This window comes from Hippopotamus amphibius, chromosome 8 (assembly GCF_030028045.1).
Source record: "Hippopotamus amphibius kiboko isolate mHipAmp2 chromosome 8, mHipAmp2.hap2, whole genome shotgun sequence".
Classification (NCBI taxonomy): domain Eukaryota; kingdom Metazoa; phylum Chordata; class Mammalia; order Artiodactyla; family Hippopotamidae; genus Hippopotamus; species Hippopotamus amphibius.
This window is the reverse complement of record NC_080193.1, coordinates 99,834,815-99,862,002: the sequence shown is the minus strand read 5'-3', so window position 1 is coordinate 99,862,002 and position 27,188 is coordinate 99,834,815. Positions and strand designations below refer to the sequence as shown.

The 27,188-nt window shown below is 38.2% G+C and overlaps 1 protein-coding gene across 3 annotated transcripts in view; it reads left to right on the top strand.

The window, feature by feature from the left end:
* PARD3B (par-3 family cell polarity regulator beta) overlaps window positions 1–27,188 on the top strand; it is a 977,181-nt gene that overhangs the window by 747,826 nt on the left and 202,167 nt on the right. For all 3 annotated transcript variants that reach the window (XR_009055026.1, XM_057744363.1, XM_057744365.1), the window contains exon 19: window positions 23,421–23,531. Coding sequence is in view for 2 of the 3 variants with exons in the window: in XM_057744363.1 (XP_057600346.1) it covers window positions 23,421–23,531 (111 nt within the window). In the remaining variant the exon portion in view is untranslated. The remainder of the gene's footprint in view (window positions 1–23,420; window positions 23,532–27,188) is intronic.

The window sequence follows — 27,188 nt, the reverse complement described above, 5'->3', positions numbered from 1 at the left end:
GGGTGACGGCTGGGACTTTGAGGGAAATTGTGGCTGATGCGTCAAGTAGCACATGCAGCTGAGAAGGAAGTGGTGCGCATGCAGTTTGACGGCCGCGTCAACTCTGGAGTCACTGCCGCAGGAAATGTGAATGAGAGCTGAGGAGGGGAAAGGAGAACAGAACAGTACTGAGCCGTTCCGGGTGGGGATGGGAATGAATGGGAAGTGGGTGTGGGTGTGCGACTCTGTGGGTGTGGCGGAGAGCCTAGGGGAACAGGCCGCCATTCCTGCGAGGCCTGGAGGCAAGTAGATATCTGCAGTGAGAATGGAGAGGAGGTCTGTTTTCTCTTTTGTTTTATTCTTTAATAAGTCTGGAAATAGCTCTCTAAGTAGTAAAGAAGAGGCAGGAAAATGCTAGAAACGACCTCCAGGCCCAGAGATGAAAACAATAGCTAATGTTAATTGAGCCCTTAGGACGCACTGGACCTTTTCTACACCTGCTACAGCAAGCCTATGTAATAAGAACCCTATAAGGGTTAACTGGGAGAATTTGCAGCTCCTATTTGTGAGGGCCACAAGCAAAGCCCAGTTTCAGTTAAGAGAAAAATGTTGTGCCAAAAGTTTTAGTAAATAGATAAGAAATTGCAATTTTAGAGTTAGAAGAAAAAATATAGCAGATAGTCCAGAGGTCAGTGTTTCCCACACTTGCTGAAACTAGGCATCACCTGGGCTTCCTGGTAAAATACAGATTCTTATTCTGGAAATTCTGATTCGAAGTTGAAGGCCTTAGAATAAATTTTTAATAAGCTCTTTGTGGTTATATTTTGTCATGATTTTATATATATAATAGAAGTTTGGAAAAACACTACCAAGGAATGTGATTGTCTGGGTTAAGAGTGAGGTCAGCAGAAGAGGCTGCCAGAGGTGAGGATAGGATGGAAGGGAGGGAAGAGAAAGAACCAGTACCTGCGTCAGCCAAAAGGGGGTTGTGGGGGATCCTCAGTCCTGTGTTCAGAGGGAAGGGGCTCCCAGTCTCCAATTTGGCGGAAGCCAATAGGGTACTAAGGACTGGTCCCCACCCCCAGCCAACTCCAGTAGCCAGGTGGGGTCCCCTGGCTCATGTCTTTCACAAACAACATGAGACCCCACAGAGCTTTGGGTCCCTCTTTCAGTTTGACCTCAAGGCCAGGCATCACAGTGGCGTAATTCACTTTTTTTTTTTTGTAATTCACTCTTAAAAGTAAAATATGTCCTCGTCTGAATCACTACCTCACCATCCCCACTCCCCCCACCAAAAACAACTTATATCTACCTGCAGACATCTAAAATCCCTTGCTAAAGGATCAAGGGTATACCATTCTTTTACAGTTTTAACAGATTTTAGATGCCAAAGCTGGAAAGAGAGGATGCATTGAAATTCCTTCACAGCACAGCATAACCATCAGTCAACCAGTGTAAAGCTCTTAGTGACCCAAGCAGACAGTCTGAACAAAGAGAGTGGAGCCTATTGGAGGCCCTGGAGAGAGCCAGCTCCCTTAGGGTGGAGAGGTGGAAGGTTTCAAACCTAAGTTTCATTTTTCTTTGTTTTACCAAGAAGGCCCAAGGCTGACCTGTTTAAATTCAGAATAGAAAAGCTAAATGGGAATCCCATGCTGGGGTGTTTCTTTGTTGCCAAGATCACCCAGATGTAGCTTCTCAGGTGCCGCTTGAGAGTGCTCAGAGGGCTGGAAGGTAGCAGAAAAGAGACGTGATTTTTTTAAACAATAAGAACATAAGAGAATGATCTCAGGGTACTTCCAAGGCAGCTGCTGATAGGCTCTAGTTGGGAGTTATCAGTGGGTCCCTTCAAAGTCTTGAAGCAGGAAGCCATGAAAAAAACATCCAAGAAAAAATATGGAGGAGAGTCTGAGAGGCTAAGTACTGATCCTCCTTGACTTTGATTGAAAAATTGTAGTGAATTTGAAGCATATGAGCAACGGTTGTTCTCAAAGGCTCCATAATTCAGCTAGTTCACTACAAATTCATTGAACCGCTTCTGGTTTTGCTTCAACTCCCTGCCACCACCAGAACTGTTAGAGGCAATCAAATACACAGTTATAATTTACAGCTGCTGTATTGACAGGCAGGCAGACCCCTCCTCCCAGAGCCTCATGGTATTGGCCTCCAGTGAACCTGAGCATTTGAAAAGTGCTATTGAGTGAAATCTATGTGTGCATGCTGGATCTACAGGGATGATTTTAAAATGTACCCAAACTCTAGGATTATGGAAAAGTCTAAAGTTATTTTTGGATTGGGGTTTGTTTCTTTTTGTTTGTTTTTTGTTTTTAAAGCAAACACAGAGTCTGGTTTTAACAAGTTTACTGGCAAAGAGAAGATACCAACGATTATATTACTATTTTAAAATATAATTTCGCAAATGACTTCAGCATTATTCTCTACCCTGTGCACTTCCTGTGTCAAATCTTAGTAATTGGCAAAGAAAAAAAAAGTGACAGCCTCTTACATGATTTAATTGAGCAGGTATTAGATCGAGTCCTCATATTTGAATCCGTCTACTTCAAAAAAAATTTTATGTGGATGTTTATCTGCCTGTGGCATATTGTACAGATAAAATTCAAAAATCAATTTTTTTCAGAGTGACAGCAGTTAACATTTGCCTTTCTTCTATCCTTAGCAGTCAAAATCAAGTTATCCATCCTAAATTTGCTAGTTACAGATGGCCTACATAGTAACTTCCTCAAAGGGTGGTGTTCAAAGTAAATAATGCCAAAGCTTTGCAAGGTTGGAAGGTACTGTATATTTATGGTTTCCTTATATTTAATCATTTATCTCCTTCCATTTTAGCCACTTCGTCTCGTCATCACCACATCTGTGTACTGTTTTAGGTTAATCCTTCTATCTGGCATTGATGCCAATTGTTCCCACCTCCATTTTTCATGCTTTAGTATCACTTCCTCTTCCTCTCGAGTCTCGTAAATTCCCAGCAAAGAAAGCCAGGATGGAGTGGCGTGTATTAGGAAGGCAGGTAAATAAATGAACCTGTTTCTGGAAGCTTCAGAAACACATCGATAATCTGCCGATTCCTATTTTGGGGGAGGTCTGCCCTTGATGATAAGAAAGAGATGAGTAAGAGGTCCAGCAAGAAATAACAGGGAGGAACAAAGGAGGTTAAAATTATGTTTCCTTCTTCCCCCTGTCCTAATCATCCTTCAGCTTCTACTTCTTCTTTTTATTTTAAAACTGTTTATTTTGAAATAATTTAAGACTTACAGAAAAGTAAACCTTATTTGAATTTCAACAGTTTCCCCATTCGTGTTCTTTTTTTCTGTTTCAAAATCCAGCCCAGGATTCCACATAACATTAGTGCTTATGTCTCCTTGGTCTCCTATGCTCTGCACAGTTACTTAATCTTTCCTTGTCTTTCATGACTTTGATGCCTTGAAGAGTATTGGTCCGTTATTTTGTAGAACATCCTCAGTTTGGGTTTGTCTGATGTTTCATCATGATTAAACTCACGTTATGTATTTTTGGCCAGAATACTACAGAAGTGATGTGCCCTTCTCAGGGGGTCCGTGGTGTCAAAATGTCTTATAATTAATGACGTGCATCTTGATCATATCATTAAGGTGGTGTCTGCTGGGTTTCTTCACTGCAAAGTTACTATTTTTTCCCTTTATAATTAACACATCCCTTGGGGACATATTTTGAGACGATGCAAATATTCCATTTTCCTCATACTTTCACCCACTAATTTTAGCATCCATCCATGGTTCCTGTCAGCAACAACTGTTACTGTGGTATTCCAGGAGTCGTTTTTACTTCATTCTTTCCTTCCACATTCACTAATTGGAATTCCTTTCTAAGGAAGAGCTATCCTCTCTCCCCCCACCATTAATTTATTTATCCAGTTATTTATGTTGTTATAGATTCATGGATATTTATTTTGTTCCATCCTCTTATTATTGTGTTATTCAAATTACTCCACCTTTGGCTATTGGGAGTTCTTTCAGGATAGCTCCTATTCCCTTTTGATTTGCCCAAGCTTTTTTGAGAACTTTCTTTCCTTTTGGTGCTGTGAGAAGCTCTAGGATTATTTCATCTTTTCCTTGCCACACCTCAAGAATCAACCCCTTTGCCTTGGAGGCCGGATTCCTTTTATTACAGAATCCTAATCAGGAACCAAGATCTGGGCTCTAGGAGTGCTCGCTGCTGGAGTATCATTGTTTCTAGACCCTCTCAGCAGACAGAACTTGAAAATCAATCAGTCAATCAATCAGTCAATCAATATACATACTAGACTACACACACATCTATATTTATTTCCTAGTCTGTGTGTACATTAAAAAAAAACCATGAATTTATGTTGATACCTCTAATTCCAATCCAACACCACAGGGTTCACTGTAGGCTTCCCCCGTCCTTATTTGTAATTATATTTTCATGCTGTGAAAAGGCTGGCTGTCTATCTATAATGTATTTAATTTTTTTTATGTTAATACATTTATTTATTGACTGTTGGGTCTTCGTTGCTGCACACAGGCTTTCTCTAGTTGTGGTGAGCGGCGGCTACTCTTCGTTGTGGTGCACAGGCTCCTCATTGCCCTGGCTTCTCTTATTGCGGAGCATGGGCTCTAGGCATGTGGGCTTCCGTAGTTGCAGCACATGAACTCTAAAGCACAGGCTCAATAGTTGTGGCGCACGGGCTTAGTTGCTCCACGGCATGTGGGATCTTCCTGGAGCAGGGATCGAACCTGTGTCCCCTGCATTGGCAGGCGAATTCTTAACCACTGTGCCACCTAGGAAGCCCTATAATGTATTTAATTCTTATTTCAACTCTAGTATATGTCTAAAGTTGTTTCAGAATTGCTAACACTTACCCTTGTACTAATCAGAGTATAGTGTTTGTATACAATTCTTATGTTTTTTTTACACATACATGTATCTATTCTTTTTCAAATTATTCTCCCATTTAGGTTATTACAGAATATTGAGCAGAGTTCTGTATGCTACACAGTAGGTCCTTGTTGGTGTGTACAGTTCTTTTTGTCTTTATTGTATCCAGTCAAAATACTATTTTCCAATGTTACTTGGATTAGTTCTTTTATTCCCAAGCCCTTCAATGTGGTTATGTTAACTATTTGTAATATAATTAGGTTCATGTGTTATAGTTGTATTCTTATTTGGAGTCCCCCACACATCTTGGTTGATTTTTTTTTTTAAACATACATACAGTAAGATGTATGCCATTGTATACAGTTCTAGGAGTTTTGGCAAGTGCAGAGAGTCCATAGCCATAGTCATGATATACAACAGACCCATAACCCCAGCACATGCATCTCCCCTATACTCATGACAATCACGGGTCTGTTTTCTATCTCTATAGTTTCACCTTTTCCAGTGTGTCATAAATAAAATCAGACAGTACTTTTGGATCTGGCTTCTTTCATGTAGCAAAATGCGTTTGATATCCATCTGTGTTGCTATGTGAGTAGTATTCCATCCTGTGGGTGTTGTACTTCCTTCTTATGATGTAATTTGTGATCCTGGTCCACACATCTCATGTTTACATTCATAAAATTGCCCATTGGGTTGATACTTCTTGGGACTCTGAAACTGACTTTTTCACCTTTCCTTAGCACTGAGTTCACTTCAGTTCATCTTGTTTACTATGGTTATTTCCTACAACCATCAATCATTTTAACATTCCAAGGAGGGTTAGAGCCAACCCTTAATTAGTTTTGGTAACATTGACAAGGAGAGTATGGATAGTTGAAATCTTCACATAATGTACAGGCCTTGTAATAGCTACTTCTTCTTCCCCTAACTACTTAAAGGTAGCAAAATTGACTCCTTTTAGGTTTTATATCCTTTCCCTTCCTTTACTTGTCCTCTGGTAGAAGCACTAATGAGTCCTCAGGTGACCATAAAAATGTAAAGACAGAGAAAAAGGGGATGCACAGGCTATGGGTAATCTACATAGTGGATAAAAAGCCTCTGTGTCATTGAGAATTGATTGCACTCTAGTAAAATAGATCTGAGTAGGAATTATGTATCTTCAGCGTATTTTAGATTTCCTTTTAATGCTTGGTACTTGTTGATTCGGTGATAGACTTATGGTCAGTCCTGAGAGTCTACCTAAAAGAATATATTCCTACTAAGAAAACAGCAACCTCCCAGCTCTCTTGTCTCATGCAGCTACCTATATGCTCTTCACTACAAAACATGGCATCTGTTTGCAGCATTGAGAACATCTTACTTTCAATAAAACAGATATTTGTAACTTATATCCATGGATAGCCACACATGGATAGTCTTTTGGGAATCTGTGAACTTCTAGAAATTATACATTCTAGTATATGCACATTTTCTGGGAGGGAGGACCCTATTTTGAGTCAGATTTTCAAAACTGCCAAACAGACAAAATTAAGAATGTTAACTGGAGAGATCATCTCCATGATTCCTCTAATATTGACATGGAAAACCTGAACGCCCTCATATCCTGTCTCTTTTAATCTGAGAGATCTTCATTCAGTCTCAGGAAGCATTCACTAGACTACAAATTCCTTGAGAGAAAGTATCGTATTTTTTTTAATTTGTATCTCCAGAACCTAGGACAGAGTCTGATTTATAATAGGTATTTGATAAATACTTCCTGAATGAAATCAATATTATTAGCTACTGATAGGACTTTTTAGTCTATTGATGATATAAGAAATCTGACTAGCCTATGCTGTCTGTGACACATGTATTTTAATTAGCTTGCAGGAATCCATACAACTTTGTCATATATCAGTTAATCAGCTAGTAAATCACTAGTGCTAATAAACATATGCAGTATATTTTTCCTCATACGGTTTATATTTACCTCATGTGCCTTCCTTTCCTAGATCCCTGTGGCCTTCATTGGTAACAAATGAGAATATAGTTTCCCCTTTCTATTTGCTACTTAAAGGAGCAGAGGGTTTGACTGATGTTGAAAAGATCACTCCATAGTGTGAAATCTTGAAAAAAAATGTTTGTTTTTTTTTTAACTTTGGATGCAAGCTCTAAACTGCAAAGCTGTGTTATTATGCAGAATTTACTGTTCTAGTTCTGTTGATTTATAAATTCCTATAAAGGGCTTTCAGAAGCAGCATTGATAATTCATGTATTTGCTATTCAAAAAATATACTTGGACAGTTTTGGAAGCCTGGGTAATCCTGCTTTATCTACAAAGTGGTTGCCAAAAATTCCAACCCGTGATAGTCTCTCCTCTCAGTCAAATAATGTAGCAGCCATTGAAAAGTATCACATCTTTGTTTTGGGTATGTCAGTTCTGACTCCCCTGGTTCACTATGAGTTGAAAACTGAGCAGTGGACCTCAATCAATGAAGTGCTCAGTGAATTATATTTATTTAAGGTTGCTACAGCCATTATAATACATATATACATACATAGATATAAGTATATAGGTGCTTACATATACCAACATTTGCAAACTGGGATCTTACAGGCTGCAATTGGCTCAAAGATACTTATGTTTCGACCACCAGTATTTTTTTTAAAGAGTCAATATTTGGGGCTTCCTAGGTGGTGCAGTGGTTAAGAATCCACCTGCCAATGCAGGGGACACTGGTTCGATCCCTGCTCCAGGAAGATCCCACATGCCGGAGAGCAACTAAGCCCGTGCGCCACAACTATTGAGCCTGTGCTTTAGAGCCCTTGAGCCACAACTATTGAGCCCATGTGCTGCAACTACTGAAGCCCACGTGCCTAGAGCCTGTGCTCTATAGAAGCCACGGCACTGAGGAGCCCGCGCACCACAACGAAGGGTAGCCCCCACTCACCGTAACTAAAGAAAGCCCACGCACAGCAAAAAAGACCCAACACAGCCAATAAAATAAAGAGTCAATATTTAAAAATCAAGATATTTTACAAACATAGACTAAATTTGCTAACTTTTTTTTCTTTTTTGAAGCTTGTAGAAATCACTGGCTCATGTTTAAAATTTCCCCTATAAATCTCAAATGCTTACTTAAATTTAAGTTTCACCATAGGCTTTCCTATTTTCTGAAAATTTTGTTGTAATATGCAAGGTTTGCAATTCTGTAGTATTACAAAATCTGGAACCATATTCTTTCTGTCTTTCACCTGTGAAAATGTTACTGTTAATCCACAAATGTTCAACAAAACTGGCATTGAGCTGTTTTTCTGGGAGAAGTGATAGATTTATGCTGCTCTGTCCACACATTCTTGGCAAGTGCCCTTTTGACCACTGGCACATATTTGTAAGACCGTCTGCATTGGGGATAGAGCCTGTGGTTATGGACCAGGTCCAAGTTAACTGGCCCACACAGGGGAGCCAACCCATGACCTTGACCTCATTACCACAGTGTTCTAACCAATTGAACTAAATAATTGGGTAATTGTTTCTTAGCAATCTGATCAGATCAGCCAGCATATATTAAGAGTCTGTCTGTGTTCAAGGGTGAGGATGTCAGCGAACAAGGGAGCTTACGATAATGAGAAAGTTACCAAGTCCTCACATTGGTTGGCATGTTATATTTGGCCAAGTAGTCACTAAATTGGACTTTGTCATTACAGCTAATTGCATTTCTGGGCAATTGGAAATCACAAAAAAACTAAGCTTTTATTGAGTTGGGCTCCTTTTTAGAATTCAGAATTTTGGGGGAATAATTCATAACATATGTACAGACAATTGGGGGAACATAGCAAGATGGAAAGAAATGTGTACTGAGTTGAGGGGGTCAAATCCCTGTTTGGTTCTAACTACCAATGTGGCCTTAGCCATGTTACTTAACTTTCTGAGCTCTGAGCAGGATTAGATAAATATGATATCAAAGATCCTTTCACCCCCCCCCCAAGAGATTTTCTGTAATTTTTAAACCGGTAAGAACGCTTTGCATACGTATCTCTTTATACCTAAAAATGCAAATGGAATATCTTGTCACAGATAGATAAATAGTATTTCAAAGGCACTTATTGAACAAACTTATTTTTTAAATCTATTGGTATTTGCATAAAAGCAATGTATAATACAGATCTTTCACAAGGAAATCCAATGTAAATTCAATAAACAAATAAATACATATGCCATGATTTTATATATTACAGAATAGTTCTTTTTTTTAATCAGTTAATTTATTTTTATTTTTGGCTGCGTTGGGTCTTTGTTGCTGTGCACAGGCTTTCTCTAGTTGAGGAGAGTGGGGGCTACTCTTCATTGCAGCACATGGGCTTCTCATTGCAGTGGCATCTCTTGTTGTGGAGCACAGGCCCTAGGTGTGCAGGCTGCAGTAGTTGTGGCACATGGGCTCAGTAGTTGTGGCTCTCGGGCTGTAGAACGCAGACTCAATAGTTGTGGTACACGGGCTTAGTTGCTCTGCGTCATGTGGAATCTTCCCAGACCAGGGATTGAACCCATGTGCCCTGCACTGGCAGGCAGATTCTTAACCAGTGTGCCACCTGGGAAGTCCCACAACAGGTTCTTAATGGCATTTTACATTTCAAAGCACTTATGAATCACCTTGAAAAATTTGCCTTCTTATCAAATAATTATTACTTTAGATGCAAGGTATTAATGAATTACTTTGGGATTATTAGTCATTAATTTCCTGATTTGGGGTCCATTAATGTTACCTTTTTAGAACTATCTTTCCTCCCCCTAACTTGATAAATTTATATTAAACATATTAAGTTCAAGATTTGCTAACCAAACTGTGCATTTTTCTAGTTCTTCTTTCTTTTTGTTCTAATTCATTCAAATATTACAGTTATAGAACTGAAATAATGGTTAGATTTATTGTTCTTTTATCCAAACTGATTCTTCTATCGCTAGATTGACTGGATTAGAGAGTCTATAGAATCGCTTTTTGGCCTTTTGGCTAAGATCAAGTGAGCGTCTATAGAGCTCAGTAAGGTGGGTCCTGTAGAGTGTTAGGGTTGGTATAAAATGAATGACAACAGCTTAGTCACACTTGAAATAATATATTGGCTTGGGTTTCCAAATAACCTTCTGAAATGAAAAACACAAATACTGTGGGTTTCTGCAGAATCAAATATAACTGTAATGTTTGTAAAAAAGATTAGTTATTGGAAGTCGCTTCAATATTAGGTGGTGAAGTTTAGAAATTCTAAACCCGGGGAGGCCAGAGGCACTAAGTCCAAAGCCAAATACAGGTTGCAGACGCACTGGGTGATGATTGCCAACTCAGCCATCTTCTGAGTGATGTTGCTGGCGTGCCCTGCATCATCCATCCAAAGCCACAGAAACACAGGCAGCCAGTCATTGTATCAGATTGGGAGACACCTCTGTCATCTGAATAAATGCATAGCTGGGCCAAAGTAGACTCCAGTATCATTCCTTTCATGTGATATGACCAAAAATTGATCTGATATTTTAAAATAGCCCCAAAGATAAGAAAACACCCTCAAGTCAATTCACTTGATTTAATAGCATACATTTCTTAAAGAAATGTTCACCAAAAATCCCATCTGGAATGTACTACTCACAGGCTCAGACCTTTGATTTATTTAATTATGTTCTTTATCAATGATGCCTTTAATTATACGTACACAAAATTTTTAGCATTGATTTCTTTTATTCTGTGAGAACACTGGCAGCCATTTTGAATTGTAGAATAGTATTAGGAATTTATGGGAATTATTCATCTGTGGTATTGAAGAAAGGAAAAATTAGCCATTGGTACAGGAAAGGGAGGAACAAGAAAATATACTTACATAGTAGAATAGTAGTTTCACAGTCTAGTGGACAAGCAAATAAGAGCCTGATGCTTTGGACAGACTATAAATCAATTTCTGATTTCTTTGGTCAAATTGTAAATCATCACTGTGCTAAGCTTCTATGAGTTTCCAGGTGAAAGCCTACTTTGTGATTGTGTGTTACTAGTAATAGCTCTCCCTGAATTACAGGTGATTAGAAAACCTTGTCAGAAATCACATTGTTCTTGTTGTGTAACCCGGGATATATTTTCTTTAATGATGGAGAATGAGATTATATTCACTCGTATAAAATTATGCTAAAATCCCATGGGAACCCTATTCCTACAGTCTTTTGTCCAGGTCCCTCCGAACAAAGGGAAACATTGTTGATTGCTCCATGGCTCTAGAGTGCCTGTCCCTTTGCCCCATTTCTTTTGGTATAAGGTGTTCTTGACGTGGAGGATGCCTATAATATTCCCTGTGCACTTCAATGAATAAACAGCAGATCTATTTAAAATAATCAATTACTCCTCATTTTGTAGTTGGTAACCATATCTTGTTTATGGGTTCCAAGTTTTAAAAATTGAGAAAAGGTAAGGAAAGGGAGTTTTTAGGCTTTTTAAAGATAAGTACACACCCTTGCAGGCAACACAGGTTTGAGACATTTCATGAGACTGGTGACTTTTGGCCCTAAGAGAATCAAAGTGTGATATAGAATTTCACTTGAGACATTCAGGATAGATAGATATAGTTTTCCCTCCAGCCTATTCATAGTTGAGAATCAATTCAGTTTTATGGTCTACTCTTAAGGGACTTAGTGAATAAAAAGGGATATTAGTTAACTTTAAATCTAACATAAAAATATTGAAATCTGATCCCTTGCCTTACAAACTAAGTTAGGGCTCAGATTTTTTAAATTACCTCTTTTTCCAAAAGAACTCTTCTATGAGAGAAAGGTACAGTCAGAGGTATTATTATTTGAAATTCTGTTAAGGACAGAGCGAACTAATGACAAAGATGATTTGTGTCAAGAGAACCCAGCAACTACCTCACATATATCTTTATTTGAAACCTAAGATTAAAGAGGTCAAAATTTCTGAAACTCTGAAATTAAAAGCCTAACTATAAGGTAGACATGTTTTTTTCTAGATGACATCTTGCAGATTAACCATCTTTAACGACAGCTTTGGGTTTAAATTTTATTCTAGAATTTAGCCTGACTTTTTAAACAGAGTGTTTGCACAACATGAAAGAAATGGTCATTGTGAGAGAGAAACCCAGGGTGACTCAGCGCCCCCATGGCACTTGGTAGCTAGGTATTCATTACCTGTACCAGGTGAGTAACTATCTGTCACCTCTTTGGTCTTGCTGTGCCTGTAGACATGGGGGCTGTGACTAGCTTATAGCCATCACAGCTAAATTAAGTTATTTGGGTGATTTATGAATTGATAGGGAGAGTATCTTCCATTTTGGAGCTTTATGGGGGGATAGCATGCTGAATTATGAGGGACCATTGGATCCTTCTAGAATAGAGGCTATGAAAAATGGAAACAATTGATATAATTCCTGAAATCCTGACCTTTAATTCAGCTCAACAGTGGTTGTTGAATTTTTACGATGCATCAGGCAAGAAGAATGAGACCATATTTGATGAATCGACTTGTATCCTTAGCATCCACTAGAGGATCTGGCCCAAAGTACGTGCTGAGCAAGCACTTGCTGAATGAATGCATGATTGCATGTATGCATAAACAAGAGAAACACATAAAGACCCACTGAGCCCTTGAGGAGTTCACATTTAAGCAGTGGTAAAAATAGTGCCCTACCCCAAATATAGCTGCTAGCATCAGCACAAGCCTTCCAAGTGCTAGGATCCCCTCCCTGAATCCACTCTCTATCCCATCTTGGGTAAAGGTAAACATGCCCATCCAAGTCAGTTTTGTTTAATGAAAATGTTATGCACATTAAAAAAAGAAACCACATTAAATATTCATTCTAGTGAATTGAGACAGCCTAGAAATTAACCCCCAACAATTCTGTCTTATTCAAAATTGCTTTTTCTTCTACAGAAAAAGGGAGGAAAAAAGTCCAAAGTTAAGAGAGCTTCTACCTGTTAAGAACAGTTTCAAACTTAGTATCACTTATTAAGAATCAATGTAATAACTCTTTTCTATTGTTTAAGGCTCTCTTACCAGCTCTGTCGTGCATTAATTATTTTGCTTCTTTTGTATTTGTACAATAAATGCTTGACAAAAAAAGCCACATAATTTAAGATTTTTATGGCACAATGAAAAAGTTTCCTACCTCCAGGAAAAAAAAATTCTGTGATGTTCTCATTGTCTTTTCAGGGAAAATTTTTTCTATTAAAAAGAAGAAGAATGGGGGGAAAAAAAGCCCTAGTTATACTTTATGACACGCAGAAGGTTTAGAATATAGAGAACATAAAAAAAATTACATGAGCTATAGAGAGATAAAGCTGTGTGTTCTTAATTTTAAATTTCAGATAAATATGATTTCAGCTTTGATCCTACATGGACTAATTCTTTTGTCACTCTACTAATTAATCCAGTATGCTAGAGAAAAGATGCTAATTTGAGCATCAAAGAAGTGATCATTTTTTTTTGTTTAATCAGAGTTATAAAGATAAGTTTCACTCCCATTAGACTAGGTCTGGAGCTCAATCATTTTATTCTTGTTTAGTGCAGATGAATTCCAAAGAAACCATGCTCTGTTTCTCTTAACTTCTGAAGACAGAGCAGTAACATCCTGGATTCCCTTTAAAATGGTCCATTGCATAATCACTGTACCAAAAAAAAAACAAAAACAAAAACCACAAACCCAAACCAAACAAACAAACAAAGAAAAAACACCGCTCAATACTCTTGTCCTTTTGTTCTTTCCACATAATGAGTTAGGCACCATCATCTGTTCTTTCTGATAATGGACTTTATACAAAGTACACATATGTAAATTGGTGCTATTGGAATAAGTTGCATTTGCTATTTTATTAGAGAATCTAAATGAGACCTCCCCTTTGCACAGAGCTTTTAGTTAGCCCTCTGTGCATTTCTTTTCATTGACATGAGTCAGTGTTTCCCTTCCCAGGCAATTTGCTGAAATGACCCCACCTGCCAGTGAATGGACCTCAGAGATATTTCCTGTGGGGGAAGATTTCCTTCTGCAGGATGAGTGTGTGGTCAGTCTGGAGTAACCCCTGCCAGGTTGACCTCGGGAAGGCCACGGGAGCTGGGGAACCGCTCGCAGTTGGTAGGAAAAGTTTGGACATAAGGTGTGACTTGGTCTCAGAACACTCTTCCTTTACTAGTTTTTGGGTTTCTGGGGCAAAGGAGATAGAGAAAAAGAAGGAAGGAGGATAAAGGGGACGCTATGGGCACCCAGATGAGAAGGAATTATCTGGCTGTTGGCCGAAGTCTGAATTCCAGCCATGTGGTCTCTTTGGATCAGTATTAGGGTTTCAGGCAGGCCATCAGTTGCACTCAAGCAGCCTGTAGAGACACTTAAAGATCCACTTAAAAGTAATAAAAATAAAAAGGAAGAAGCCACATGTTCTGCTGCTTTGAAATAAGTAAACATTTAATAAAAAGTCTTTCTAACTATTAAGAAAACATAAAAATGCAAAAAGATCTATTTCTTTAATGTTCCTGTTAAATATATTTCCCAGAAATCAGAAGCACTTAAGTCTGAATCACTAAGGTTCTTGCCTACAATATCTTAAAGCCAGTGAGCGCGTATGAAAGCAATTAATCAAAGTTCACTGTGCTCCTGAAGAGTATTTCGTCCTCTGGAAAGCAGAGGCTGGAATAACTTAAAACCCAGTATGGTAGCGACAGTTAATAAGCTCGTTATAGTCCCCGTGTGGATCTGAAAATCATACCTTATTAGTATCTTTATCTTTCTCGCTCATTCACTCACGCTTATTTTCATTTAATTTTAATTTCTGGCCTCTTTTTCATATTTTTTCCTTTTTTTCCTAACAAGGTGCTGCTTTAATAACCTCAGAGTCGAGTTTTCATTTGCAACAGAAATGTTCAGCGAAAGTAACTGTCCAGTGGCTTACAAATTCCTTAACTGATTTTTATGTCTCTCTTCCAGAGGCCCTTTTTCGCTTGTTTGTTTGTTTATTTGTTTTCAGGAAAAAATGAGTTATTGGTGATGTACATTTTGGCTTACTTTCTGTACCCTCTAGAATTATTTTTAATGTATCTGGTGTTTCCAAACCCATTGTGTTTCCTAGCTCCTCAGTCTGGGAAAGCAAATTAGTTCAAGGATTCCCAGCAGCTGAATTGAGCCTGAGAGCTGCTTAAAACTCTACCCAGCAGATGTTTTATCCACTTAGGCAGAAATCCTGGAATGTTACAGGACCTCCCTGCTTTCCAATCCTAAAAACAAACATCAACACATCTGAGATCTGAAGATTCCATGCTTTGGAATGAAGGGTCGCCATGATCACCAATTTAGGAACCACATCCTGGGAATGAAGAAAGTAGCTGTTTAAGGGGGATAGGAAGGTTCACCTCAAAGGAAGTGTAGTAGATAAAGATATCAGAGGGGTTACACATTTGTGGTTTTCATATAGCTTGTCTTCATCATGGAAACATAGAAATACACCCAAAATAAATGTCTAAACAGCATGCCAGAAATTAAAATTTTCCTTGGAAATCTTATTTTTAGGGTTTCAACTCCTTGCCCCAGTTAGAGTTAACAAGAAAGGTATTTAATACTGAGTTTTCCTTCAGTTACTAAAGCGTCATACCACTCAGTTTCTGCCTGTGAACACCTCCTATAAAGCGAGTCCCTACCTCCTTTTGCAAGCCACGGGGTGGACCTACAGAGTTTAAAGTACGGCCCTCTGTAGGGGAAAGCATACTGAGTTTTGGAGCATTCCACCTCCCTCCTGAAAAGTCACAGACATTAACCATGGCAATAATACATACTGTGGGAGGCCGAAAAGAAAATGAGAATATTTTTTCTTTCTTCATCAAGATTGATTTACAATAAACACAAATCTATACGTTGTTCTATCAATATTAACATAAAAGTAGGCAATACGCTTAGGTACCCCTCCCCCCAAAGGGGGGAGAAAACTCTCTAATTGGTCAATTTTCACTGGATTTTTATCAGATTCATTAACTCTTGGGTAGGATGGGAACCATCTACAAGTAAAGACATTTGTGACATACATTTTAGAAGCAATAGCTGAAGTGCACAAAAACCATGTGAGGTTGCAGTACATGGAAGTTAATTTTGTCAGCATATGCTAATTCAGAACCCAATTTGGAATATATCAGACAACAGAAACCTTTTATGGGTGAATTTCAGAATAAACTATGGAAACATAGTCAAAGGTCTGTGAACCTCTCTGCCCTCTTATTTTGCTTGAGCTCTTTCAAGCTGTATAATTTATACAATGATAAGACAATATCATGTGTAGTTTAAAAGTGAACTAGTTACAGGGAGAATGAACCATTATCCAAGTCCAGAAAATATTATGACTGTGAGGTTTGCGCATTTTCACATCTGACTTCTTTCCGTAGATTTCTACATTTAATGTTGATGACTGGATCTTGTAGCCTTTTCCAAATGCATCAGTGATACCCAAAGATATTTCCTAATTGTAGAAGGAGAAATACATTGTGTTTTAAACTTTCAGCTCTCCTTGGATTCATAGCTCACCACTAATTTGGAATAAGTGTGTCTGAACCTTTTTTTCCTTGCCTGACTTTTTAGTCCTCCTAAGCCATTGCTCAGCATTGCTTTCATACAGTATGTGCTAAGTGGGAGAAGAGTGGTCACTAACAGCTACATAAACTACCTAGTGGGATCAAGGAAGAAAATCGTAAACAGACCCTGCTTAGCAGAATTAAGAAGTGAATTAAATGAGAGACTAGATGTGGAAAAAGCCAGAGAGAGAGCTGTACATATTGTGAATTTGGATTGTTTGTCAGGGTGCCTGGGATCTGGGAGGGATTTGAAAGTCATCATTACCTAGAAAGCTCAAGGAAAGAAATAGAAACAGAAGAAAATATTTGCTGAGAAATTAGGAAATAAACACTAAGAATTATATTAAAATCTTTCTTATATGGAAAATAATAGGTTGCTGGAGCCTTGTTTAATTAGTTGGATTGAGGAGTTAGAGACCTACCTAACAATTGATGTTATTAATGGTTAAATTCCATATACCTAATCCTTATGATATGTAATGGCTGCTCAGTAAATGACTGAATGAATGAATAAACCATTATTAAATTCTACTTCCCCAGATAGCTGTTCAGGGCTTCTCTATGTCAGCAAAATAGCAACACAGGTCAGGTCTGTTTCTGCTATTTTCCTATAACCTTTCTGAGATTCTTTTCCATCTTGGATATTCTATTTCCCTTTATTTATTGATTTATACAAAGAAATCTCACTTTATGGTTAGGAGTCATTTCTCTTGTACATGTTGCTTCATATTAACTGATAAATTTATTACCTGGAAACTCCTTCACTTCCCCTTTATAAACTCTATAAACAAACTAGTTCCTCCTCTCCTAGCTGCTGCTTTTTCCGAGTCTCTTCCCATCTATCTAAGGCCAGTCTCTCCAGATATTCTGTATATCTCTGTCCTCTTCCCTTATCAAGAACTTTTGTCTTCTACACCAAGGTCCATAGTGGCATTACTCACAATAGGCAAAAGGTGGACACAACCCAAATGTCCATTGACAGATGAACAGATAAACAAACATGGTATGTACATACAATGGAATATTATTCAGCCTTTTAAAAAAGAAGGAAATTCTAATACATGCTACAATATAGATGAACCTTGAAGACATCATGCTGAGCGAAATAAGCCAGAAACCAAAGGACAAATATTGTATGATTCCACTCATATGTCGTAACAAGAATAGCCAAATTCATAGAGACAGGAAGTAGAATAATGGTTACTAGGGGCTGGGGGAGGGAGAAATGGGGCATTGCTGTGTAGTGGGTGCGGAATTTCAGTTTGGCATAGCGAAAATATTCTGGAGATGGACGGTGGTTTATGATTGCACAACAATGTGAATGTATTTGATGCTACCGACCTAGATACTTAAAAATGATTAAGATAGTAAAATTTATCTTAAGTATTGATATATTTTGTCACACTAAAAAAGAAAATAACTTTATTTTCCTCTCTCTTTCACCTCTAAACACTCACAATCTCTGGCATTCCTTCTTATCAGCGAACAAAAGTCTTCTGAGATGAGCCAAATTGAAAACCTCTTTCTTCAACGTTTCACCCCACTTCCAGCAACCACCCTACCCACCAAGCCTCTTGAAATGGTTGTATGCACAGAGACACACGCTTTTGTACTTACCCGCCATTCACTCTTGAGATTACTCACACCTGGCTTCTGCTCACATCACCCCACTGAACTTTGCCAAGGTGAGGACTGGCTTCAGATTGCCAGATCTAAGGAACCCCTTCCAGTCCTCAGCTCACTGGACTTCTCAGCAGTATTCCCATCTGTTGACCATGTCCTCCTCCCAGCACTCTTCTCTCAGACATCTTATCCCACATCCTCCTGGTTCTCTTCCTGTCTCTCTCACTGTTCTTGTTCTGTCTCCTTTGTACACCACCCCCATCCAACGTTTAAATGTTAGGTTCTCCATGACTTTGTCCTTGTCCTCGGCCTATCCATCTGGATTTCCCAAAGGCACACTAAAATAACCGTGCTTAGAAGTGAACTTTTGATGCCTCTCCATTGACCCGTCATGTCCAAATCACTGTCTTCTCAACAGCCACCAATCATCCAAGCCACCATCATCTTTCACCCATACTCCCGTAGCCATCCCCAGGCAGCTTTCCTGCTTTCATGTGCTACTTTTTTACTTCAGCAACCAAGATGGCCCTTTCAAGTAAACATCACATTTTATTACTTCTGCTTAAAATGACTTGGTTACTTCTCTGTTTCTCCTCTACCAACTCTTTAAATCTACCAGTTTCCTTACTAGCTTCTCTGTTCCTTGAATCACTAAGAAATGACCTGCTGCCATTCTTAGGCTAAACTCTAAGCATCTCCTGAATCTGCACAACACGGACCTCACCCTTCTTTCCATCTGAATCCTGTGCAAGGATCCCCTCTGCTCCCTTTGATTCGGATATTGGCCTTCCTTCACTTTTTGGAATGCACCAGGCACCGTGCACCTCATGTCCTCTGCATGTCCTCTTTCCTTCACCCACAGGCTTATCTCGCATCTTTGCTTGTCTGGGATCTCTCACCATCATCACCTCTGTTTAAATGTCATTTTTTCATTGAAGAGTTCCCCATCCAATCAATTTCCTGTTATTGTCTCTCCTAACTCCCTACATAGCACTTTTTACAACTTACAGCTACATATTCATACTTGTTTGGTGACTGTCTCCTCTATTAGAATGCAAATTTTATGAGGGTAGTGTCTGGTTTTGTATCCCAATACAATATCATCCTACATCCAGTGCTTGTGACAATGTCTGACAAAGAATAGATGCCTAATAAATATTTTTTAAAACAAATGCATGAGTGAAAAAAGAAAGACGAAAGCAGGCTAGTCTTCCATGAAGCTGTTTCATATAACCTCTCTTTAAAAAGGAACAGGAACAGGTGTTTTAAGCAAACTTATAATTCATGAAAATCTAAATTTACATAAAGAGTATGTTGAAAGGTGATTTTTCCACTTTACAAAAAGATCCATCATAAGATTCTGTAAACAGGCTTCCCAGGTACATGGAAAGTAGGATTTCATTGATTAAAACCATATGTTTGCACAGAATTCTTCAGGAAAATATCTTTTATATAAAGCAAGGTTGACCTATAAGCAATTTCCTTAAGGCACCTAGGCCAGAATGGCCAACTCTCAGATTTCCTAGGTAATAGATAATGGGAGGCCTGGAATGTAGTGGATATTTGAAACCCTAGAATGCAAAGCAGTAATTTCAACCATTTAAGGTCTGCATGACTTTTCTCACAAGAATAGCTAATGGGGAGAGGAATCAATATATTTGAATCTCCCCAGTTCCTCTCTCTGTGTGTCAGTGAAAGTAAGAATGGCTGTGAAATGATCCCCAAAGAGACCGTCGTGAAAGGAGAACAAGGGCTTGTAAAATTCACTAGATTGATGCTTTTCTCCCAGCCTCGGCCGCCACCACTACCACCACTGATAATTAAGTTGTCTCATTGCAACACGGGAAAAAGAATTCAGGGTGTTAATAAATAAAAGGCAGTTAACTTCTCTGAGTTTCAATTTCCTCATCTTAACAATGTGGGAGCCCTTTTGAAGATTATAATTCTGTTCTTGAACCTACCCAAACTTTACAAAATAAGGTAGTTGGTGGCTGTTCTCTCTGTCTAATGAAATAAATTTCACAGCTATTTCTGTCCTTCTTACTGGAAACTTTAATAAGTGATCATGAACTTTAAATCAAAACATTTATAATATTTATAGAATTGTTTGAATGGACTATTATTGATGGTTCTTGCTTAGAAGAAAATGCTTGGCAGAATTTACTTACAACTAACCTTTTCTTTATCAAACATATTCAACTCTAATGGAAGCATAGTAAGCTATTCTCAAACTGCAGCACAGTGAAATATTTTAGCTGCAGGAAGGAAAAAACAATATATTGGTTGTGGTAATAAAGATCAAGGTCAACTAAGGTATGAGTTAGTTTTACCCTTCAAAAATAAGACTACTTTCATCTCAGAAAATCTAAAACCTCCAAATTTAGAAGAAAATATTTGAGACATGGAGGAAAAACAAGCCTAAGATCTATAAAGATCATGGCAACGCTTTTGCCTTCATCAACTTCCTGAGGCATTATTTTACCCTCACTCCCCACAATTTTGATTTTTTTTTTTACTTCAGTATTACTATATTTGGTGACATTTTAAAGGAAAATTATTTTTCTAAGTGACGTACTAAAGTATTAACTTCCCACATAAAGGAATTTAGAGCAATATTGTTGATCCCTAAGTCTCTTCTGCATGGTTCTAAAAAGCTAAAGAATGTATTCATGGAAACACATTATTTAGATATGTCCTGCTTTGTAGGTTAAAGAGAGAGCTTGAATATATTAACAAATCTGAATTATTTCAATGTTAATGTTCTTATATTTTATCTGTTTTTTTTTCTCTCTTCCCTATTTACTTCTATGAATGGGATCAGGTCATTTCTTCAGCAATAAAAAGAAATAGATTCAGAAAAGGAGGCAGGAAGAAAGAAGAAACCAAAAAAAAAAAGTAAAAAAGAAGAAAGCTGGGGATGATGGAGGTAGCTGATCAACTGAGATCCTCAAACTAGACTGCATACAGCTAAAGAACAAAGGAGCAGAGGCAGATGGAGAGATAGCAAAGGGGAGAGAGGAGGTTCATGAAGGAGAATTTGCTAATTGAAATTACAATGGAAAAACATGCAGAGAAGTCAAGGCTGGGAGAGGCTTCTGAGGAAAACAGGATGCAGTCGGTACTTGGCTAACACCACGACTGTGGATGTTAGCAGTGCCATCTTCCATGTGTGACACCCAGAGCTGCTGCTTACCCAGCAGTCTCCACTTTGGGTTGAAACGCAATCCAGAAAGAGGCAAATATGTGCCCATTTTAATGAAATTCTGATGAAGACAGGAGTTTCTTACAAGTTTACAATTCAGGTCCTCATGTGAGGAGATTCTGAGTCACTATGTGTATGTTGGGAGGCTAGGGGATGGGGATGGAATTGGGGGAGGGGACTGTCAGCCGAGCATGTGTAATTTGAAAAATGTCCTAAGGTTGGATAAATGGAAGGATGGATGGATATATAGACACATACGTCAATACAGAGATAGGATGAGTAAACTAAAGATATAAACACACACACACACACACACACACACACACACACACACACAGAGTTAAATTTGTAGCTATCTAATAAGAAACAAAGGACACGTGGGATTTCCTTAGATATAAGAAGAGTCTTTACCTTACGTGAAGATTATGCATGATTGAGTGACCCTTTTCCCTGGTTATCAATAGAGCATCAGTCATTTTCTTTTTTCACGTGTGTTAATACCAAGACTGTGGGAGATTGCTTCCAAAGAAAATAATTTTTGGGAAAAATACCTATCATTTAAGACTATGTCCTACCAATAATTAATTACAGCTTTTTTTTTTTTTTTTTCATTTCAAATGTGCAGTTTCATTTTCCCAAAAGTGCTAAGGAAACACAATATTCTTTTAAAGTACCATAATTGGAGGAAATGCTAGTGTACCATTGTTTGGAATGGAAATTAGTACAGCCACTAATGGAAAACAGTGTGGAGTTTCCTCAAAAAATCAAAACTAGAACTATCATATAATCCAGCAATCCCACTTTTAGGTATATATCCAAAGGAGTTGAAATCAGGATCTCACAGAAATATCTGTACTCCTAAATTCATTGCAACATTATTCATGATAGCCAAGACATGGAAATAATCTAAGTGTCCATCAAGATGAATGGATAAATAAGATGTGGTATGTGTATACAATGGAATATTACTCAGCCATGAGAAAGAAGGAAATCCTGCCATTTGTGATAACTTGGATGAACCTTGAGGGCATTCTGCTAAGTGAAATGTCAGACAAAAGAAGACAAATAACTGTATGATGTCACTGATATGTGGACTCTTAAAAAAGGCAAACTCAGAGAAATAAGTAAAGTGATGGTTATCAGGATTTGGGAGGTGGGCAAAGGGGAAATGTTGGTCAAAGGGTATAGACTTCCAGGGATAAGATTAATAAGTTCGGGAATCTGATGTACAGCATGGTGATTATAGCTGCTAATACTGTATCATGTACTTGAATGTTGCTAAGAGAGTTGGTCTTAAATGTTCTCAACCACAGAAGAGAAATGGTAACTTTGTGACAGGATGGAGGTGGTAGCTGATTCTTTTTTAACATATAAATGTATCAAATCAATACATTGTACACCTTAAACTTACACAGTGTTATGTGTCAATTGTATCTCAGTAAAGCTGGAGATAAAAAATAAAATCACCACTGTGCCCAGTTAACTACACATATACTGAGCACCAAGGAGCATTCACAGCACACTGACCCTGGGCTGATTTGGGAAGCCTGTGGCTACATGGCAGAGTGGATGTGGCCTGAAGGAAAATATGCAGTGTAGGAGGTGACCCACGTTCTAATCCCAGCCCTGCCCTGAACTTGTTGGGTGGTCTTGGTCAAGGCCCAGGGGCTCTCACAGCTTTTTGTTCTTCATTTTAAGACAAGAATATTGAACTAGGTGTTCGGTAAAGTCCCTTGCAGCACTGTCACTATGTAATCCCATGAGTTTAATCTTCAATGTCAGTGCCACCTGGAGCTCTAGAGACCTACACAGGAGGTCAGTCAGTGTTTAGATATATGTTAATAACAACCTTTCAGTTCTTTAATCTCTACTGAATTAATGGTTTGAAATTGTTAGTCTTTAATCACATGATTTGCGCAGACTGTGCAGTCAATAGAAGGAAGGAAAGAAGGAAGAGAGGAAAAGGAGGGGACTTCAGTAACTATTATTTTTCTCATCTCAGTATCTTATTTTAATTCCATCTTATGTGAAATGATCTTGTATTGCTTAGAATAAAGAATTATAGTTTAATGCATTCATCTTATAAATATCCTCAATTAACCACGAAAAGAACATAATTATTTTTAACAATCATCTTCCCCATGTTTCGCTAGATTTGGAAAGAAGAAAGATGATAAGGGTGGAAAAGCTGAGCAGAAAGGTCCTCTGAAGCATGGTGGCCTGAGAGAAGAGGAGCTGGAAAAAATGAAAGAAGAACGTGAGAGGTGAGTAGAAATGCTGAGCCTATTGTTTTATTTTCGTGCATGGTCTGTGTTTAATTTGGTTATATCATTAGTCAACTGGAGAAATCTTATTTTGAGAAACATAAAGGTTGACTGATACAAAAGGAGAGATACCTGATATAAATGGAATCTGCCCTTCTGGGGAATTTTTATTGTATTTTGAGAAGGAATTAACTTCTTGTTTTTATTATATTGATATTTATAATTCCACAATGTGCTACCCCCAGTTTTGACTTTATCAATGCATATGTTCCCTATGGTTTAAACAAAGAAGTTTTTTTTTTTTTTTTTATGAAAAGGTCATTTGGATATTGATGTTTAGAGCTATCAAATTTCCATAGTCTGTTCCTAATTTTTGTCAAGCTGTTGTATACCTTCTTAATTTTATTCTGCTAAACCCATTTGGGTACTGTAATTTGAGAAGTACATGCCCTTCATTTTTAAAAAGCCAGTGTCTTTTATTAGGCCATCAGCAAGTTGCAAAGTATGTTGCCCATCTGTTAAAGGGCCGGTTTCATTTACTGAAATAATGACAGTTTGCAAGGGCTGAATTCTTCTATTTGAGGAGCTTAATGTTCCATTTGGACAAGAGGTCCTTCACATATCTTTGATGTTAACTCTGGCACTTATCCCAAATAGATGTGTAAATGTCCAATTTTGAAACATGTAATTGAATGTTCATATTTCTCCTGAAAATTCTTTGCCTTCCCAACTAAATGAAGCTTAGAGAAAGACTGAGATTATTACATAATTTTAAGTATTTGATGCTGACTTGATCATGTATGAAGTCAGATTTCTGCAAATTTTTCCTTGCTCATGGGTACAGTTCTTGCTGTTTTTAAAAAGCCAGTTCCTGTACTTATTTTAATACTCTAGCATGTGTACTAAGAAAACCGTGCTTCTTATTCATTGTGTTTTCTAGCACAGAGCAGGCTAAGAGTATCTACTGTTAACCTTTGACCTCTATCTTGTGATCTATCCCATTGAGAAGGCTGACTTTATGAATAGCAAAAAACAAAAGCAAAAACAAAAAAAAACCCATTTAGCCCTTTCTCATTTTTGAGAGGCTGATAAGCTGAGTTCCAGGGTCCGTGAAGTAGAGAAAAGGAAATCAAGGGCTTTCCATTGTTGTTGACACTTCACCTGTCAGAGTTGCCCCAAAGAGAAGAGAGGTGAATTCTCCATCACAGTCCAATATTCAGGAATCCTGTAATGTAAAATGTACTTCAGGCTAAGATTTTAATGCGCCTGTTGGCAAAGATATCTGTGCGGTGAATCCATGCCACAGATTTTTGCTGCTCTCCTGACTTCACTTACTGAGGCACCACATTCTTGCCTCATCTTCAGGAAACTGAGCTGTTTGCTAGAATGCAGACCTCACTTTTTTTGGCAGCTCAGGACTTGCTTGGGGTTGGGGTGTTTCCTCTTAGTAGCTGGGGAGCCCTGTACCAGCCAGAAAATTGATAACTCACAAAATAAGGTGCGTTGTCTTTCAGCAAGAGTTCATTTCCTTTCTGGTTTTGCCTTTAGGAAGCAGGTGCCTGAGGGAGTTTTGTTCTTAAAAGCAGAACTGTAAATTTACCTCAGCTGGTTATATAGGCTTCAGGTCCAATTTTCTTAAAATATGACGGGTCAAAATATTGAAAGAACTATACTGTTAGCCCCCACTTAGGCCACTTCCTGCACACGAACACATAAAACACATCTGATATGGGTTTCCTAGAGACAACATTGTCTCAATCATGTACAAGGGGAAGAAGTGGGAGAAGCTGATTTTATGGTTGGGTGCTATAGAATTAATGACCAAGGGCATTTCGACAGCTCAGGGGCTGAAGAGCAGAGAGGGTGGAGGTGGAGGCTGAACATTTGGCAGGACCCCAACCCTGGAGTCCCATTTCTTGGCTCTCCAGCATCCGTAGGAAACCAGTTCACAACTCTTAAAGAACTCAGCGAATGTATCAACCTTCCTGGCCTGGCCGTGGGGGGAAGAAATAGAATAAAATAGGAAAGAGTTTGTATAAGTTCACAAAGGTGTCTTTCCTCCTAATACGTTTGGAATTCGTTACCTAACCATGATTCAAGCCATCCGATTGCTTACTTGCTTCCTCCTAGCTGTCATGGACATAAGAGCTTTTCAATAGCATGTCCCCTTTTCGAAGAGATTAAAGCACTTAAGTAAAATATATACTGTATGTTGCTGAAGCCAGCCTGTACCAATTTGTGAAAGACAATTACTAAGCTTTCAAGAATTTTGTGAGCTTGTCATTCAACCGTGGGTAGCTTGAAGTTGATCACGGGGGGAGTATTTACACCACAGAAATTGGTGTATGATGGTAAATTGGGTCTGTTTTCTCAAAGAGCCAGTTCGCTAACATACCACTGAGGGTCTGCACCAATTCTATTTAGTGTATAACCAGGAAGAAATTATCAAAAATAGAGGCGAAGAAAAAAATGCTCATCCAAATCAAAACACATGACTTCTTATAGATAGCTATGTTTCTTAATATGATCCATGGGCCACCTGCATCAGAATGAGTCAGTTGGGGAGCTTGTTAAAAAATGAAAAATTCTGAGTCCCACACCAGACTTAATAGAATCAGAATCTTGAGAGTTAGAGTTCAGGAATCTATAGTTACGCCCAGTGTGATTTTTCCACAGTCTGAGAACCACTGAGTTTGAGGGACAGGATTTAGCTCGAACATTAGATTAAACTCTTCTCATTCTATGAAAAATGATATACAAATTTTTTTCCCAGGAGGATTGAATAACCCAGTCTAAAAACATTGCCATCTTTCTCATGCGCCCTCTCCGAAGCATCTTACCTTACTTGCATACTTTTTCAAACAAAAGAGGACCATTTGCCAGTGCTCACTCACCTAAGGGAATATGGGTCACTTTCCCCACCCTATCTGCTCATGCACACAAAGCTTACAAAGACGATAAGTTTATTCAGAAATTTTTGAAAACATAAGAAGTATAAAGAAGAGGATTTAAATCATGTATAATTCCACCATAATTCCATAACCACTGTTAATATATTTATGATCTTTTTACTCTCTCTCTATTTTTTATTTGAAAACTGGGTATTCATACTGTATATATCTTACTTTTTTCACAGAATTCCCGTTATATTGTGAACATTTCCCTGTGTCATTAATGTCTTGAAACTGTCATTTCGATGACTGCCTGATATTCTGAGATCAATTTTTCATAATTTGTTTATCTTCTATTATCTTCAAGTGTATAGTCTATTTCCATTTTTTACTGTTCCAAATAATACCTTGATGAGCATCCAAGTACAAACGTCCTTATAGATTACCTCTTAAATGATATAATTTGAAGGTTCAATTTCTTCTTAACTGTTCTACTCCAGGGTGAATATAACCTCAACTCTAAATTTTAGGTTATCATCCTTCTCTATTCCTCTCATTATTTTTGTTGTGATTTCCATATCTCATTTTAATTTGCCTATGTATCTAACTCCTGATATGGAACCGTTTGGTGATATATATGAGTATCTTATTCATAGCTACGGCTATGAAAATGTCAAAAAATCCACAACTGGTGGATTGTTATTAGATTAGATTTGAGGAATGCAGAGTCTTGAACAGTGATCCTTAGTTCTTGAGAGGGTGGTGG